Source organism: Zygosaccharomyces rouxii (assembly GCF_000026365.1).
Source record: "Zygosaccharomyces rouxii strain CBS732 chromosome C complete sequence".
Taxonomy (NCBI): domain Eukaryota; kingdom Fungi; phylum Ascomycota; class Saccharomycetes; order Saccharomycetales; family Saccharomycetaceae; genus Zygosaccharomyces; species Zygosaccharomyces rouxii.
Window position 1 is genome coordinate 61,421 of NC_012992.1, and position 12,223 is coordinate 73,643.

At 38.6% G+C, this 12,223-nt stretch overlaps 9 protein-coding genes and 2 non-coding genes across 11 annotated transcripts, besides 1 other annotated feature; 6 read left to right on the forward strand and 5 right to left on the reverse strand.

Moving 5' to 3' along the window:
* Positions 1-74: 74 nt before the first annotated feature.
* On the reverse strand, positions 75-2,216 carry SPC72 (gamma-tubulin complex subunit SPC72; the record flags this gene model as incomplete). The annotated part of the gene is made up of 1 exon (XM_002495652.1): positions 75-2,216. One exon carries the CDS (start codon positions 2,214-2,216, stop codon positions 75-77), a length of 2,142 nt encoding a protein of 713 aa, XP_002495697.1.
* A 341-nt stretch (positions 2,217-2,557) lies between these two features.
* On the forward strand, positions 2,558-4,756 carry PRT1 (translation initiation factor eIF3 core subunit b; the record flags this gene model as incomplete). Its single annotated transcript, XM_002495653.1, has 1 exon — positions 2,558-4,756. The coding sequence occupies one exon, from the start codon at positions 2,558-2,560 to the stop codon at positions 4,754-4,756; it is 2,199 nt and encodes a 732-aa protein (XP_002495698.1).
* An 83-nt stretch (positions 4,757-4,839) lies between these two features.
* On the reverse strand, positions 4,840-5,139 carry BOL3 (Bol3p; the record flags this gene model as incomplete). Its single annotated transcript, XM_002495654.1, has 1 exon — positions 4,840-5,139. The coding sequence occupies one exon, from the start codon at positions 5,137-5,139 to the stop codon at positions 4,840-4,842; it is 300 nt and encodes a 99-aa protein (XP_002495699.1).
* Positions 5,140-5,341: 202 nt separating this feature from the next.
* BOL1 (Bol1p) lies at positions 5,342-5,674 on the forward strand (the record flags this gene model as incomplete). Its single annotated transcript, XM_002495655.1, has 1 exon — positions 5,342-5,674. One exon carries the CDS (start codon positions 5,342-5,344, stop codon positions 5,672-5,674), a length of 333 nt encoding a protein of 110 aa, XP_002495700.1.
* Positions 5,675-5,710: 36 nt separating this feature from the next.
* GCV3 (glycine decarboxylase subunit H) lies at positions 5,711-6,214 on the reverse strand (the record flags this gene model as incomplete). Its single annotated transcript, XM_002495656.1, has 1 exon — positions 5,711-6,214. The coding sequence occupies one exon, from the start codon at positions 6,212-6,214 to the stop codon at positions 5,711-5,713; it is 504 nt and encodes a 167-aa protein (XP_002495701.1).
* Positions 6,215-6,460: 246 nt separating this feature from the next.
* Positions 6,461-6,546, reverse strand: ZYRO0C00924r. Its single transcript is given in 2 exon segments — positions 6,461-6,496; positions 6,508-6,546. It is a non-coding gene; the product is annotated as a tRNA-Tyr (tRNA).
* Positions 6,547-6,610: 64 nt separating this feature from the next.
* Positions 6,611-6,826: a long terminal repeat.
* Positions 6,827-7,548: 722 nt separating this feature from the next.
* ZYRO0C00968r lies at positions 7,549-7,621 on the forward strand. Its single transcript has one exon. It is a non-coding gene; the product is annotated as a tRNA-Lys (tRNA).
* Positions 7,622-7,910: 289 nt separating this feature from the next.
* MBF1 (multiprotein-bridging factor 1) lies at positions 7,911-8,366 on the forward strand (the record flags this gene model as incomplete). The annotated part of the gene is made up of 1 exon (XM_002495657.1): positions 7,911-8,366. The coding sequence occupies one exon, from the start codon at positions 7,911-7,913 to the stop codon at positions 8,364-8,366; it is 456 nt and encodes a 151-aa protein (XP_002495702.1).
* A 192-nt stretch (positions 8,367-8,558) lies between these two features.
* Positions 8,559-9,767, forward strand: RNA1 (GTPase-activating protein RNA1; the record flags this gene model as incomplete). Its single annotated transcript, XM_002495658.1, has 1 exon — positions 8,559-9,767. The coding sequence occupies one exon, from the start codon at positions 8,559-8,561 to the stop codon at positions 9,765-9,767; it is 1,209 nt and encodes a 402-aa protein (XP_002495703.1).
* Positions 9,768-9,835: 68 nt separating this feature from the next.
* Positions 9,836-11,338, reverse strand: MUM3 (Mum3p; the record flags this gene model as incomplete). Its single annotated transcript, XM_002495659.1, has 1 exon — positions 9,836-11,338. One exon carries the CDS (start codon positions 11,336-11,338, stop codon positions 9,836-9,838), a length of 1,503 nt encoding a protein of 500 aa, XP_002495704.1.
* Positions 11,339-11,592: 254 nt separating this feature from the next.
* TIM18 (Tim18p) lies at positions 11,593-12,150 on the forward strand (the record flags this gene model as incomplete). Its single annotated transcript, XM_002495660.1, has 1 exon — positions 11,593-12,150. One exon carries the CDS (start codon positions 11,593-11,595, stop codon positions 12,148-12,150), a length of 558 nt encoding a protein of 185 aa, XP_002495705.1.
* Positions 12,151-12,223: the final 73 nt, after the last annotated feature.

The window sequence follows — 12,223 nt, forward strand, 5'->3', positions numbered from 1 at the left end:
TTCATCTCCCCATTAAATATATATATCCATATAGAATCCTAATGATCAGTGATTTTCTTTTGAACAGACGACTATCATCTAATCGTCATGTTGTAGAGTTTCTCCCTGAGTGCTTCGTTTTCAGCTTCTAACTTACTTATTTGTACTTCAGCTGCATTGCTATCCAATTTACGACGTTCTCTTTCTGAGACCCATTTTCTTTCCAACTCTTCAATTCTCAATTGCATTTCCCTTTCATGACCTCTTCCCGTGTGTTGTTTGTCCTTTTCCGCTATTATAACCATCATATACGATTCCACAACTGATTCCAAAGCTGTTTCGATGAAATTGTAAAGTGATTCTAATTTTGGTTGCATGTTTCTCATTTGAGATAAATCGTTCATCTGACGTAAGACCTCTAATTTGTGTTTCGATTGATCTATGGATTTTTTTTGTAAGATTTTGCTTAATGTCTTGTAAACATTTTCTAGATGGAGTAAAAGATGTGCTTGGAATTTGGTAAATTCAGATTTTTGCTTATGAATAGTTTTGTTAATATTTTCTACATTGAATACCAACTTATGCAATGCACTGTTTTCATCTTTTAAACCCACCAATTCATCTGTCATTGTCCTTATTTTATTATTCAACTGATGTCTTTGTTCTTGATAAGCTTCGGTCTTTTGAGCTATCTTCTCCAGAGCTTCATCTAATTTGGAATTTTCCCTTCTTAATTGATCATTCTCCTCCAACAAATCTTGCTTTTCCAGTTGGAAGGTTTCTATGCTCTCCTCCAAACTGTTAACAAATTCTTCCCAAGTCTTTTCCTTTTGGTTTGTCAGATCCTCTAGGGTTTTTAGATCTAGCCTCGATCGTTGTTCCCTTTTGACTAATTGATCTTGATCTTGTAATTGTAATCGTAGCTGCCCTAACTCCTGGTTCTTTTCAGCTATGGAAGATTTTAAAGTTTGTACCAAATGGTTTAAACCATCGACATGCTCTTGATAAGATTTGGATAGATCTACACTTGCACGTCTTCCCAAATCACTAATGTCCGAAAGAAACGAGGCACGCCTTCTAGAATCTTTTGAATTTAATTGATCCTTATTTCGAGATTCTTCCTCTATAGATTTTAAGATTTCGGTCTGTTGAGCCAATTTGCCAGCAAGAGTTTTCTCTAATTGGGCAGACTTATCCAATTTTGCCTGTATACTTTTGACGAAATTATCATATTGTTCATGAATTCCTTCAATTGCTATTTCAAATTGGGTGTCCATGACAGATTCATTTCCAGAATCATTCTTAGCTAATGGCTCTCCTTCTGCTTCCAATTCCGTACTATTGGCTATGGCGGCTATGTTATCTTTTTCCGATTTCCTCTTTTCGTGCAGGTCCCTAAGAATTTTACCCAATGTTACAGATAGAGCATTCATCTTTGCCATCGCGAATTCAGGTGAAGTGTTTTTAGCATCTTGCAAATTTTTGGTCTCTTCTGGTGATAGTTCTAAATTCTCCATGAGTAGATTTAGCAATTCATCAATGCAAGTTGTAATTTGTTCGTTGAGCCCAATGTATTCATTAGCGTATTCTAAAGTTTCAGCATGTTCCTCCTTTGTCTGTTTCCAACGGCTTTCCATCTCTGTCAATTGATCTCTCAATTCTCGTATTGTTTCCGTCTTTACATCTGAACCTATTTCCAAACCATGCATTTGGGTTTTCAATTCTTCTACATCATCATTTTGGGCAATAGTAGAGATTAGTTTTTGGTAAAATCCATCGTTATCACCTCCAGTACTATTTTCCACGTCATCTCCAATGTAGTTAAATTGTTTGATTAGTTCTAAAAGCGCCCTTACCTTTAATTTATAGATCGTCAATTGCCTCTGCAAATTGTCTACTTCATTCGAGGCGGATGAAGATGCCACAGTATATGCACCATCAATGGAGAAAAGTGAATTTCTCGTAGCAGGTCTTGAATTTATGGGCGATACTACATCAAGTGACGTATTGTGCTTCTTATCTGCAACTGGTCTATCATTAGCTCTCCATGGTGTCATAGAATCTTTTAACTGCGGTAATGTAAATCCTGAGGTCTCATCATTATCGTAATTATCCTCGACATCCGAGGAATCTTTCTGTAGCCTTATTCGAGCGTCAGGGTTAGAGTGATGTGTCATATCATTACTATTAGACCTTGAGTTGGTCGTTGATCGAGTTTGAATCTCTACCGAATCCATTAAATTATCAATTTTATTTTACAACCATAGATGCGCAGTTCGGCTAGAAACCACTAAAGGGGAACCTCTGCCAGCAGAAAAGAATATAAAGCGTCTAAAAGTTTTAGATCAATGACCCTTAGATGATTACAAGGCTTCTAAACGCCCTTTTAGCTGATATTTGTATCCATCTCCAAGATCTTCTTGGATATGTTTTCACTACATACGTTCATAGTGATACAATCCGTTGGTGGAAAAAATTTCACCAACCTTAACTATGGTACCTGTTCTTCAACACTGTACTCAACTTGGAACAGGTACTAGCAAGTAATTGAAACTAGTAAGGAATAGTCGATTACAAGATGGCTACCAGCGCTGAAGAAATTAGAATTGAAGACATTCCCGTTGATGATGTGGATTTTTCCGATTTAGAGGAGAAGTACAAGGTTAAAGATGACTTTAACTTTGATCAATACGTCGTTGTTACTGGTGCTCCCGTGATCCCAGAATCGAAGGCACCTGTCTTGAAGAAGGCATTGAATGGTTTGTTTTCTAAAGCCGGTAAAGTTGTTGAAATAGAATTTCCAATTGATGAATCCACAAAGAAGACTAAAGGTTTCCTCTTTGTTGAATGTGCATCTCCTGCTGATGGTAATAAGATTATCAAGGCATTCCATGGTAAGAGATTGGATCTAAAACACCGTCTTTTCATCTATACCATGAAGGATGTGGAAAAATACAATTCTGAAAACTTTAACACTGAATTTGAAGAACCAGAAATTCCTAACATGGTCCCATCTGGAGATTTGAAATGGTGGTTACAAGATCAAGAAGGTAGAGATCAATTTGTGTTGCAAAGTGATGATTTGACTACCGTGTTCTGGAATTCCGCTGTTTCCAAGACTGATGCTGTTGTAGAATCAAGAAATAACTGGTCAAGCAATTACGTTAGATGGTCTCCAAAGGGTACTTACCTTTTCTCATACCATGATCAAGGTGCTGTTGCTTGGGGTGGTCCAAACTTTGACCGTTTAATGAGATTTTACCATCCTCAAGTGAGAATTTCTTCTGTATCACCAAACGAGAAATACTTGGTTACTTTCTCTGCTGACCCAATTAAGGCTGATGAAGACATTAAAGAGTGTCCATTTACCAAGAAGAGCGATGGTCATCAAATTGCAATTTGGGAAATCAGCTCAGGTTTATTAATGACCACTTTCCCTGTGGTCAAGAGTCCTTTCTTGCACTGGCCTTTGGTCAAATGGTCATTCAATGACAAGTACTGTGCACGTATGGTAGGTGATACTTTGGTTGTCCACGATTGTGACAATGGATTCGCTCCAATGGAAAACAAATCTTTGAAGGTCCCAGGTATTAGAGACTTCCAATTTGCCCCCACCGGTGTGGAACTTCAACCTTTCAGAGCAAATGATGAACCATCTGTTCTTTTGGCTTACTGGACTCCAGAGACTAACAACATGTCTTGTAAAGGTACCGTGGTGGAAGTTCCACGTGGTAGAGTTTTGAAGACTGTGAACTTGGTTCAAGTTTCCAACGTTACCATCCACTGGCAAAATAAATCTGAATTTTTGTGCTTCAACGTTGAACGTCACACCAAGTCTGGTAAGACTCTGTTCAGCAACTTGGAAATCTGTAAGATTGCTGAAAAGGATATTCCTGGTGAAAAAATTGAAATAAAAGACTGTGTTACCCAATTTGCTTGGGAACCTAATGGAAACAGATTTGTTACCATTGCAGTTAGAGATACTGGTGATGATAACCCTGCAATTCCAAAACATGTGGTTGACTTCTGGGCTCCTGAATCCAAGGAGAAATCAAAGGTTAAGAATGGTGAAATTAAGCGTTGGGTTCTTGTCAAGAGTATTGCCAACAAGTTTTCCAATACCATTTCATGGTCGCCTGCCGGTAGATTTGTTGTGGTTGCCACTTTGGTTAAGCCTAACGTGAGAAAGTCCGACTTCGATTTCTACGATATGGATTACTCTGGTGAAAAGATCATCAACGATGCTAAGGATGCTTCTGCAGCCTTGAAAGATGTTGCACACCCAACTTTCCTATCTGCTACCGATATGGTTTGGGATCCATCTGGTCGTTTCTTGGCCCTTTGGTCAAGTTCTTTGAAACACAAGATGGAAAACGGTTTCAAGATTTTCAACATTGCAGGTAACTTGATTCGTGAAGAAGTAATTGCAAACTTCAAGAATTTCTCATGGAGACCAAGACCAGAACATTTGTTGACCAATGCTGAGAAGAAGAAGGTCAGAAAGAATTTGAGAGAATGGTCAGCCCAATTCGAAGAACAAGATGCCATGGAAGCTGACAGCGCTATGAGAGATCTAATTTTGAGCCAACGTGAATCATTGAAGAACTGGCACGAATACAGACAAGCCACTTCTTCTCTATTAAAGAAGGAGTTCGGTTACGAAGCATTTGACGTTTTACCTGAAGCTTTAGATTCTAATGACTACACCGTTATAGAGGAAGTTCGTGAAGAGATTTTGGAAGAGAAAGAGGAGAAAGTCGATCAAGTAGAAAATTGAATCTGATGAAGAATATATTATACCGACGTATAAAATATTGTATAGTAGAAAAATAAATAATTTTAAAAGTCCCTTTCCGTCTTCTATTGGGCTTTAGTTCGTAACTGTAATCCATGCCAGCTTTTGATATGGTCCTTTAGGAGTTCATTAACGATTTTATGTTGCTTAACCATGGGCAGTCCTTGGAACTTATCACTTATGACACTAATGGCAAACATTGAGCCACAACCGCCTGATACGTCAACCACTTGTAGTGATTTTGGTTCGAGTGCCTTCGCGAGTTTATCATAAACCAGTTTTTCCTCTGGCGTCTGTGAATACAGACGTGAAGCCCATGAAGGTTGAATACGACTTATGCTACGCTGTAGAGATCTTACAAACATTCGTCCTGAGAAGGATTTTAATAGGTCTTTACTGATGCTATACTGTACCCACTCTTGTACTGGTAGTAGTCTTAGTATTATAGAAATGTTAAATTTCGAATCAATGAGCCCGAGAAGTTTGAAAAATTTCAAGATCTTGTATTATGATGAGATGAAATGTAGAAGAGCAATGTTTAAATATTGGGCTCGTACTATGAGTTCAATGGCATCAAATCGTAGTATAGATGGACCTATGGCCAAGGCCATAAAGGCCAAAATGCAAATATCTTTCCCCAGAATGACCCATTTTGCCATGTTTAACGATTCATATAAGCATGCAGGACATCATGGAATTGCAGAAGTCGATAAAACTGGTGAAACACATTTCAGATTAGAAATTGTAAGCGATGAGTTTTCCGGTGTGCCATTACCGCAAAGGCATAGGATGGTCTACCAATTGCTCCAAGAAGAGATGTCAGCTGCTGGCGGCGGCGTACATGCTCTACAGTTAACCACCAGAACCGTTGGTGAGCAGAAAAAGCGTGAAAAGAACTAAATTTAAAATCTATATACCATTTTAATTTGTACCTAACTATTCATCTTCTTTCAAAGAACGTTCGTATTGTTCTAAAGTCAGTAGACCTTCTTGTGTCTCAAGGGAATCAGGTTCAGCAATTTTAATACGAGCGATCCAGCCTTCACCGAGAGGGTCAGAGTTGATCAATTGTGGTTGGGACTCCAATTTGTCATTAGCTTCGATGATTTCACCTGCAACAGGTTGGTAAACTTCGGATGCGGATTTAACAGATTCTACTGAACCATAAGCTTCACCGGCTTCCAATTGAGTCTCCTTTTCAGGTAATTCCACATAGGTTGCATCACCTAGGGCATCGGAGGCATATTTAGTGATACCTAAGAATGCGGTACCATCAGCGTGTGCAGCTAGCCATTCGTGTTGGGTTGTGTATTTAACAGCAGATGGACCGGATGGAGAATATGTGAATGGAAGAGCAGCCTTTGACAATGCGTTAGATGATTGAGCTCTTACAGAAATACGTAGAGGATTAATAGTACGCAGTAGGGTTCTTGAGAACATATTGAATGATTGTACTGGGTTGTTCTAATGGTGGTCGATGAGTATGTGGTTGAGATGAGATTCTTTGAATTTTGATGGTTTTAAAGGGCTGCTGGTGTATTTTTTGACTTCTAAAAAGGAGTCAGTTCGGGTGATCCACAAGTTGCCGCTTATGCAAAAAGGAGTCGTAATGTTTGATCCAAATATCTGGAAAGAGACTCTGTTGGAGGGAAACCAGGCTTTTTATTTTCAAGCGAAAAAAAAATATCTCCCGGGGGTGATTCGAACACCCGATATCCAGATAACTTTTCACATTACAGTCTGGCGCCTTAAACCAACTTGGCCACCGAGAGGTATTCAACTGTTGGAGGAACATTCGTAATCATGGCACTACATACACCAAGTTTTGCATGTAATTGTAATGAACCACGGTCCAGTTACTTATATGAATAGGATATGATTTTAAACTAGATCACTAATACCTTTATTATCTATCTCCCCCCGACTCTTCCGTTACGCTACATCTGAGATCTTGCTTGAATCCAAGACCCCTTTATATATAATTATTATCACAAGTGACACAAACCCCATTAATTATTATGTTGAGGTGACATGTCATATAATTTCATGACAGTAATTGCTCGTTTGTATGGTATGTGACCGAAGACTAGCCTGTAAACCAGCCAAGACGTTAATAGGGTTTGTATCCTCCAAGCTGAGAATGTATAAAGAGGTCTAAGACAGTTGAAAAAGAAGATACTGTTTACAGGGGACCCAAACAATGTCTTCTCCCATTTGAGACTCTCATTCAAGACTGATGAGAACAGACGAAATGAGGACAAACTAGAGATACTAGCAAAGGCCGAACTCGCAAGAGGATAACCGGCCTGAAAATGTGAGATTCGCTTCAGCAGATTGTCAGGAGGGAAAGGCGGATACAACTAAGTGGAAGGAATCATGCAATCAGGTATTGTTGACCCGGTCTTCACTCTTGTGCTCATGTACATAGAAGCAACGTAACGGTATTATTTCTTTTCAGCAAGCCGCCGGAACTGCCAATGTATATTTGTGCGCCGGTATGGTACTATGATGCTCGAGCGAAAGCTCTGTAAGCACCAGTATAGCGACAAAACATAAAAAAAAGCAAACAAGAGTGCCGGGCGATACTTAAGAGAACCTGAGAAATAGGTTAGGGTAGCGAAACCTGTCTATGCAAGAATACAAAACCACATAAACACCATGTATAAACACTCCAGTTTCCACACCCAGCACTTGATCCGCTAGTCAAGTGATTATCTACTTTTTCAAAGCGGAGTGTGGTCGGCGTGTCTGAACAACTTTTTCAGATTAAGTGAGCCTTGCTGGCGCAATCGGTAGCGCGTGTGACTCTTAATCACAAGGTTAGGGGTTCGAGCCCCCTGCAGGGCTTTAATTTTTTTGCAAAATTATTAAAGCAGTACACAGCACTGACGTCATTTTCTGTAGGCTTCAGCGGCTAATTTCCGTAAAAAGAAACGTCTATTATTCCATCCCCCAGAGCACGTGACCCTTTTCTCACAGAATGTTCCAGAAAAAAAAAGGTTCCACTATATAAGGTAAAGGATCGTCTAAGGAAAGGGAAACCGTATACGTGCTCTTATTCTATCTGCAACAATACTACTACCACAGATACTATCAAGTGTCAATACGCAGACACATTCATACAAAATACACAATAATGTCTGATTGGGAATCAACTACTGTCATCGGTCGTAGAGCTCGTGCTGGAGGTTCTGGTCCAAGAGCTAACGTAGCTCGTTCTCAAGGTCAAGTCAACGAAGCAAAAAGAAGCGGTCTAGTCCTTTCCGTTGACAAGAAATACGGTACTACAAATACTCGTGGTAACAGTGAAGGTCAAAGATTGACAAAGGTGGATAGAGAAACTGATATCGTCAAGCCAAAGAAACTAGACACCGAAGTTGGTAAAATCATTTCTCGTGCTCGTAACGAAAAGAAGCTATCTCAAAAGGACTTAGCCACCAGAATTAACGAAAAACCAACTGTTGTTAACGATTACGAGGCTGCAAGAGCTATCCCTAACCAGCAAGTGCTGTCAAAGATCGAAAGAACCTTGGGTGTTAAGCTAAGGGGTAAGAACATTGGTGAACCATTGGGTGGACCAAAGAAGAAATGAACGCATTTTTATACCTGATTCTCTCTGTTTATCTTACTTTATTTCACTATAACTTTATACTTTGTATGTAATCGTAACGACTTCCTAACATCTGAAAATTTGATCAAACGTGAAACTCACTTTAGGAATATCCAAGACTACTCACTCCGGTTCTGAAACTAGGAACGAAGGACAAAAGAAGGTTTACACATTATGGCCACATTGCATTTTGAACCAACCCACGAATCATCACAAGTCTTCTCATTGCAAGGCAAAGCTCTCAAGCTTACCACTAAGCAAGACATTCAACCACATCTCGACGCACTTGAAAAATTAGAAAAAGTGACAAAATTAGATTTATCGGGTAATACTATCGGTGAAGAGGCTTCCGTTGCATTGGCAGACTTTATCACTACTCATGATTCACTACGTCTTCATGTGCAGGAAGTTAATTTTGCAGATTTGTACACATCACGTCTCGTTGACGAAGTCGTTGCCTCCTTAACAGCGTTTTTGCCTGCACTTCTAAAATGCCATCGTCTGGAAATTCTAAACCTATCTGATAACGCATTTGGATTGCGTACCATTGACCAATTGGAAAATTACATTGCAAATGCTGTTTATTTGAAACATTTGATCTTGAGCAATAACGGTTTAGGACCTCATGCCGGTGAAAGAGTTGGTAAAGCTCTCTTTATGTTGGCTCAAAATAAGCGTAAATTGAAATTAAACCCACTAGAAACCTTTATTTGTGGTAGAAACAGATTAGAAAATGGATCATCGCTTTATTTGGCACTTGGTCTAAAGTCCCACGGCGATGGCTTGCAAAATGTTAGATTGTATCAGAATGGTATTAGGCCAAAGGGTGTTGCGACGATTCTACACTATGGGTTAAAGCATAATAAGAATCTAAAAGTTTTGGATTTACAAGATAATACTTTTACGACAACTGCATCGTCTGTGTTATCAGAGGTCTTACCAATCTGGAAAGATTCATTGGTAGAATTGAATTTAAACGACTGTCTTTTGAAGCAAAACGGTGCTGATTTGGTTTTCAAAGTCTTTGCAGAAACAAAGTTTACCAAGTTAGAAGTTTTGAAGGCTGAATACAATGAAATGGTGCAAGAAACCTTAGAACAAGTTTTGTTACCAGCTGTGGAAAAAGAACAATTGCCAAAATTGAAAAAATTGGAACTTAACGGTAATTGGCTCGAGGAAAATTCGGAACCATTGGATCAATTACAAGCAAGATTTCCAGACTTAGAATTAGACGATTTGGAAGAACCCGACAGTGAAGAAGAAGAAGAGGAAGAAGATGAAGCTGAACAACTAGAAGAAGTGGACTCGGGTGCCTTGGAGAATGAATTGCTAAACACTAGAGTTGATACACTAGCAGAAGAATTGTCTAAGACCCATATTTAGACATTTTCATTTTTTTCATTTTCTCGTTGTTTGTATTTTTTTTGTACTTTTAATTATCATAACTATTATTATTTAATTCTAATTCCATTTTCAATGGAATCGATTAACTTATCCTTTTCGTACCATTGAACTTCAAGCCACTTTTCTAAATTTCTCCCTTTCGTTGGTAGTAATGGATCTAATTCATGCTTCTTAATGTGAACCATAACTACAATTGGCGGTAAAATGCTCAAATTGGCATCAGAACTTGAAAGGGATTTTCCTTCAGGTTTAAGCATTTCCAACAGCGAGGGATTCACTTGTTCCAATTGGTAGCCATTATGAATTTTAATTCGACCGTGTACATGATCATGACCTGTACTGGTATATTTTGGTCTGTAATAAACTATCGTTAAATCGTAAAGGTAGGGGTTTATGCTGACGCTTTCCTTCTGTTCGTCAGTGTTGCTGAATCCTTCTGCAGGCTCCTGTTTGGGGCTTTCGTCACTTAGCGTCATTTCTACATGGTCTAGTGAATTTGGTAGACCGACAATCATGGCTGCGTTGGCTTGTTCCTGACCAGCATCACGCTGCTTTCCATGTGCTGACGTTTTATAAATCAATTTATCCATCCCATTTTCGAAGAAAAATTTGGCATGATCAAATAGAGTATTGTGTTGGCGTCTTTTAACATGATTAATATTCGCAAAACATTTTATTAGACTAATAAAATTTCTGAATCTTGGATACAATACGTTATAGAAACGGGTCACAAATGGATAATCTTGATTTAGTTTCCTTTGTACAATGGCCAATTCTGTTGTCATAATATTAACTTCCGGGAAAATGGCTAGAATTTGATTACCATTTGCCTTCAGATGTTCTTTTATCTTTCTTGGGGGGACAAATGTGTTTTCATCCTGTGTAAGGATATTCTTCACAAACGAAATGTGAGGAAAGTTGCAAATTTTACCCCAGCTAATAAAATTCAAAGGCGGTATTGGTAGCTGGTTTCTTTCCCAAAACTGTTTTAACAGATGTCTTTTCCTAAAATGACCCGCTGTGTTCGGGCTACAACTCTGAACCAAATAGTTAATCAACAGGTAATCGTTGATAGATCTATGATTTGACAGCAGTAGAGTAGTTTTTAGATTTTCTTCACTATCAAATAATTCCAAATCATCACTTTCAGCGGTAATGAAGATCTGTATATTTTTCTTATTTTTTAGAGTCATCTGGACGATGTGGAGTTGAAATGAAAGCTGTATTAATTGAATAAATTTACCCAATGATGGTATCAATGTTTCTTTAACATAAGAAATTATTTTGGGTAAAATACGTCCAGCGTATCTGCCAACGATGGGTACCAGTCTCCACAGCGAGCCATTGATTACCAGTATGAAACCTATGATAGGATTATTCACGAGTAGTTGTAAAAGTTTTTGTAAAATCTTAACAATCGTATGCAATACGGCATAACTGCCCAATATGAGTATTCTCTTCGATACCAGTACCCAATCCGAAATCGACCAATTCTGAATCTCTAACTTAGGACCTACAAAATGGGTCTCAATACTGTCACGTATAGTCATCAGTCTAGAGAATAAGAATTACTGTGAGTGAGAGATGAACAAGAGGAAGCCTCTTGACATATTTCTTGAATCTTATAATGATGGCTTAAAAGTCTATCACTGTTCATTTTGTGTCGCTATGATCGACGGATGGGCATCGCTCATCTTCCGAGATGTGAAAAAAAAAAAAAAAAAAAAAATGACAAAAGCTAGTCGAGGCTTAAGAAACTTTGATATTCGACCAAAAGATCCCCCTTACAGTTGCTTGAAACATTATGGTATTTCTACTAAAACCAGGATTGAAGGTACTTGGTGGTAGCTCCCTCAGATCCGGCCTGCTAGGGTGCTCTAGAACTAATGCTAGATGTATATCATTGAAACCCGACTTTTCTAAATTGAAATTGAATCCACCACCTCCAGGTGGTGTTGAAGGTACCGTAAATGATGCATTCAAACCACCAGTTCAAGATCCCAGCGAAGGTTCATTTCATTGGGACTATGAGCGAATCGCAGCAGTCTCTTTGCTGCCTCTAGTTACAGTACCGCTGTACATCGGTATAACAGGCGGCATAGTTCCACCAATATTGGATGCTTCATTGTGTTCTATTCTATTAATCCATGTGCAATACGGCTTAACCAGTTGTATTATTGATTATATACCAATGAGAAAATTTAGAATATGGCATAATTTGGCAATGTACCTTCTGTATGGTGGAACTGCTGTGGGACTTTATGGAGTATATCAATTGGAGACTGAAAACAATGGGATTGTTGATCTTATTAGAAGACTTTGGACTGGTGATGATTCGAACGTTTACATTTTTAACAGGTGATTTCCCTTTTTTCTGTTTTTTTGTACATAGTAACACTTCTATTTATTAATCTTTATCAGTATTTTATTCCCCA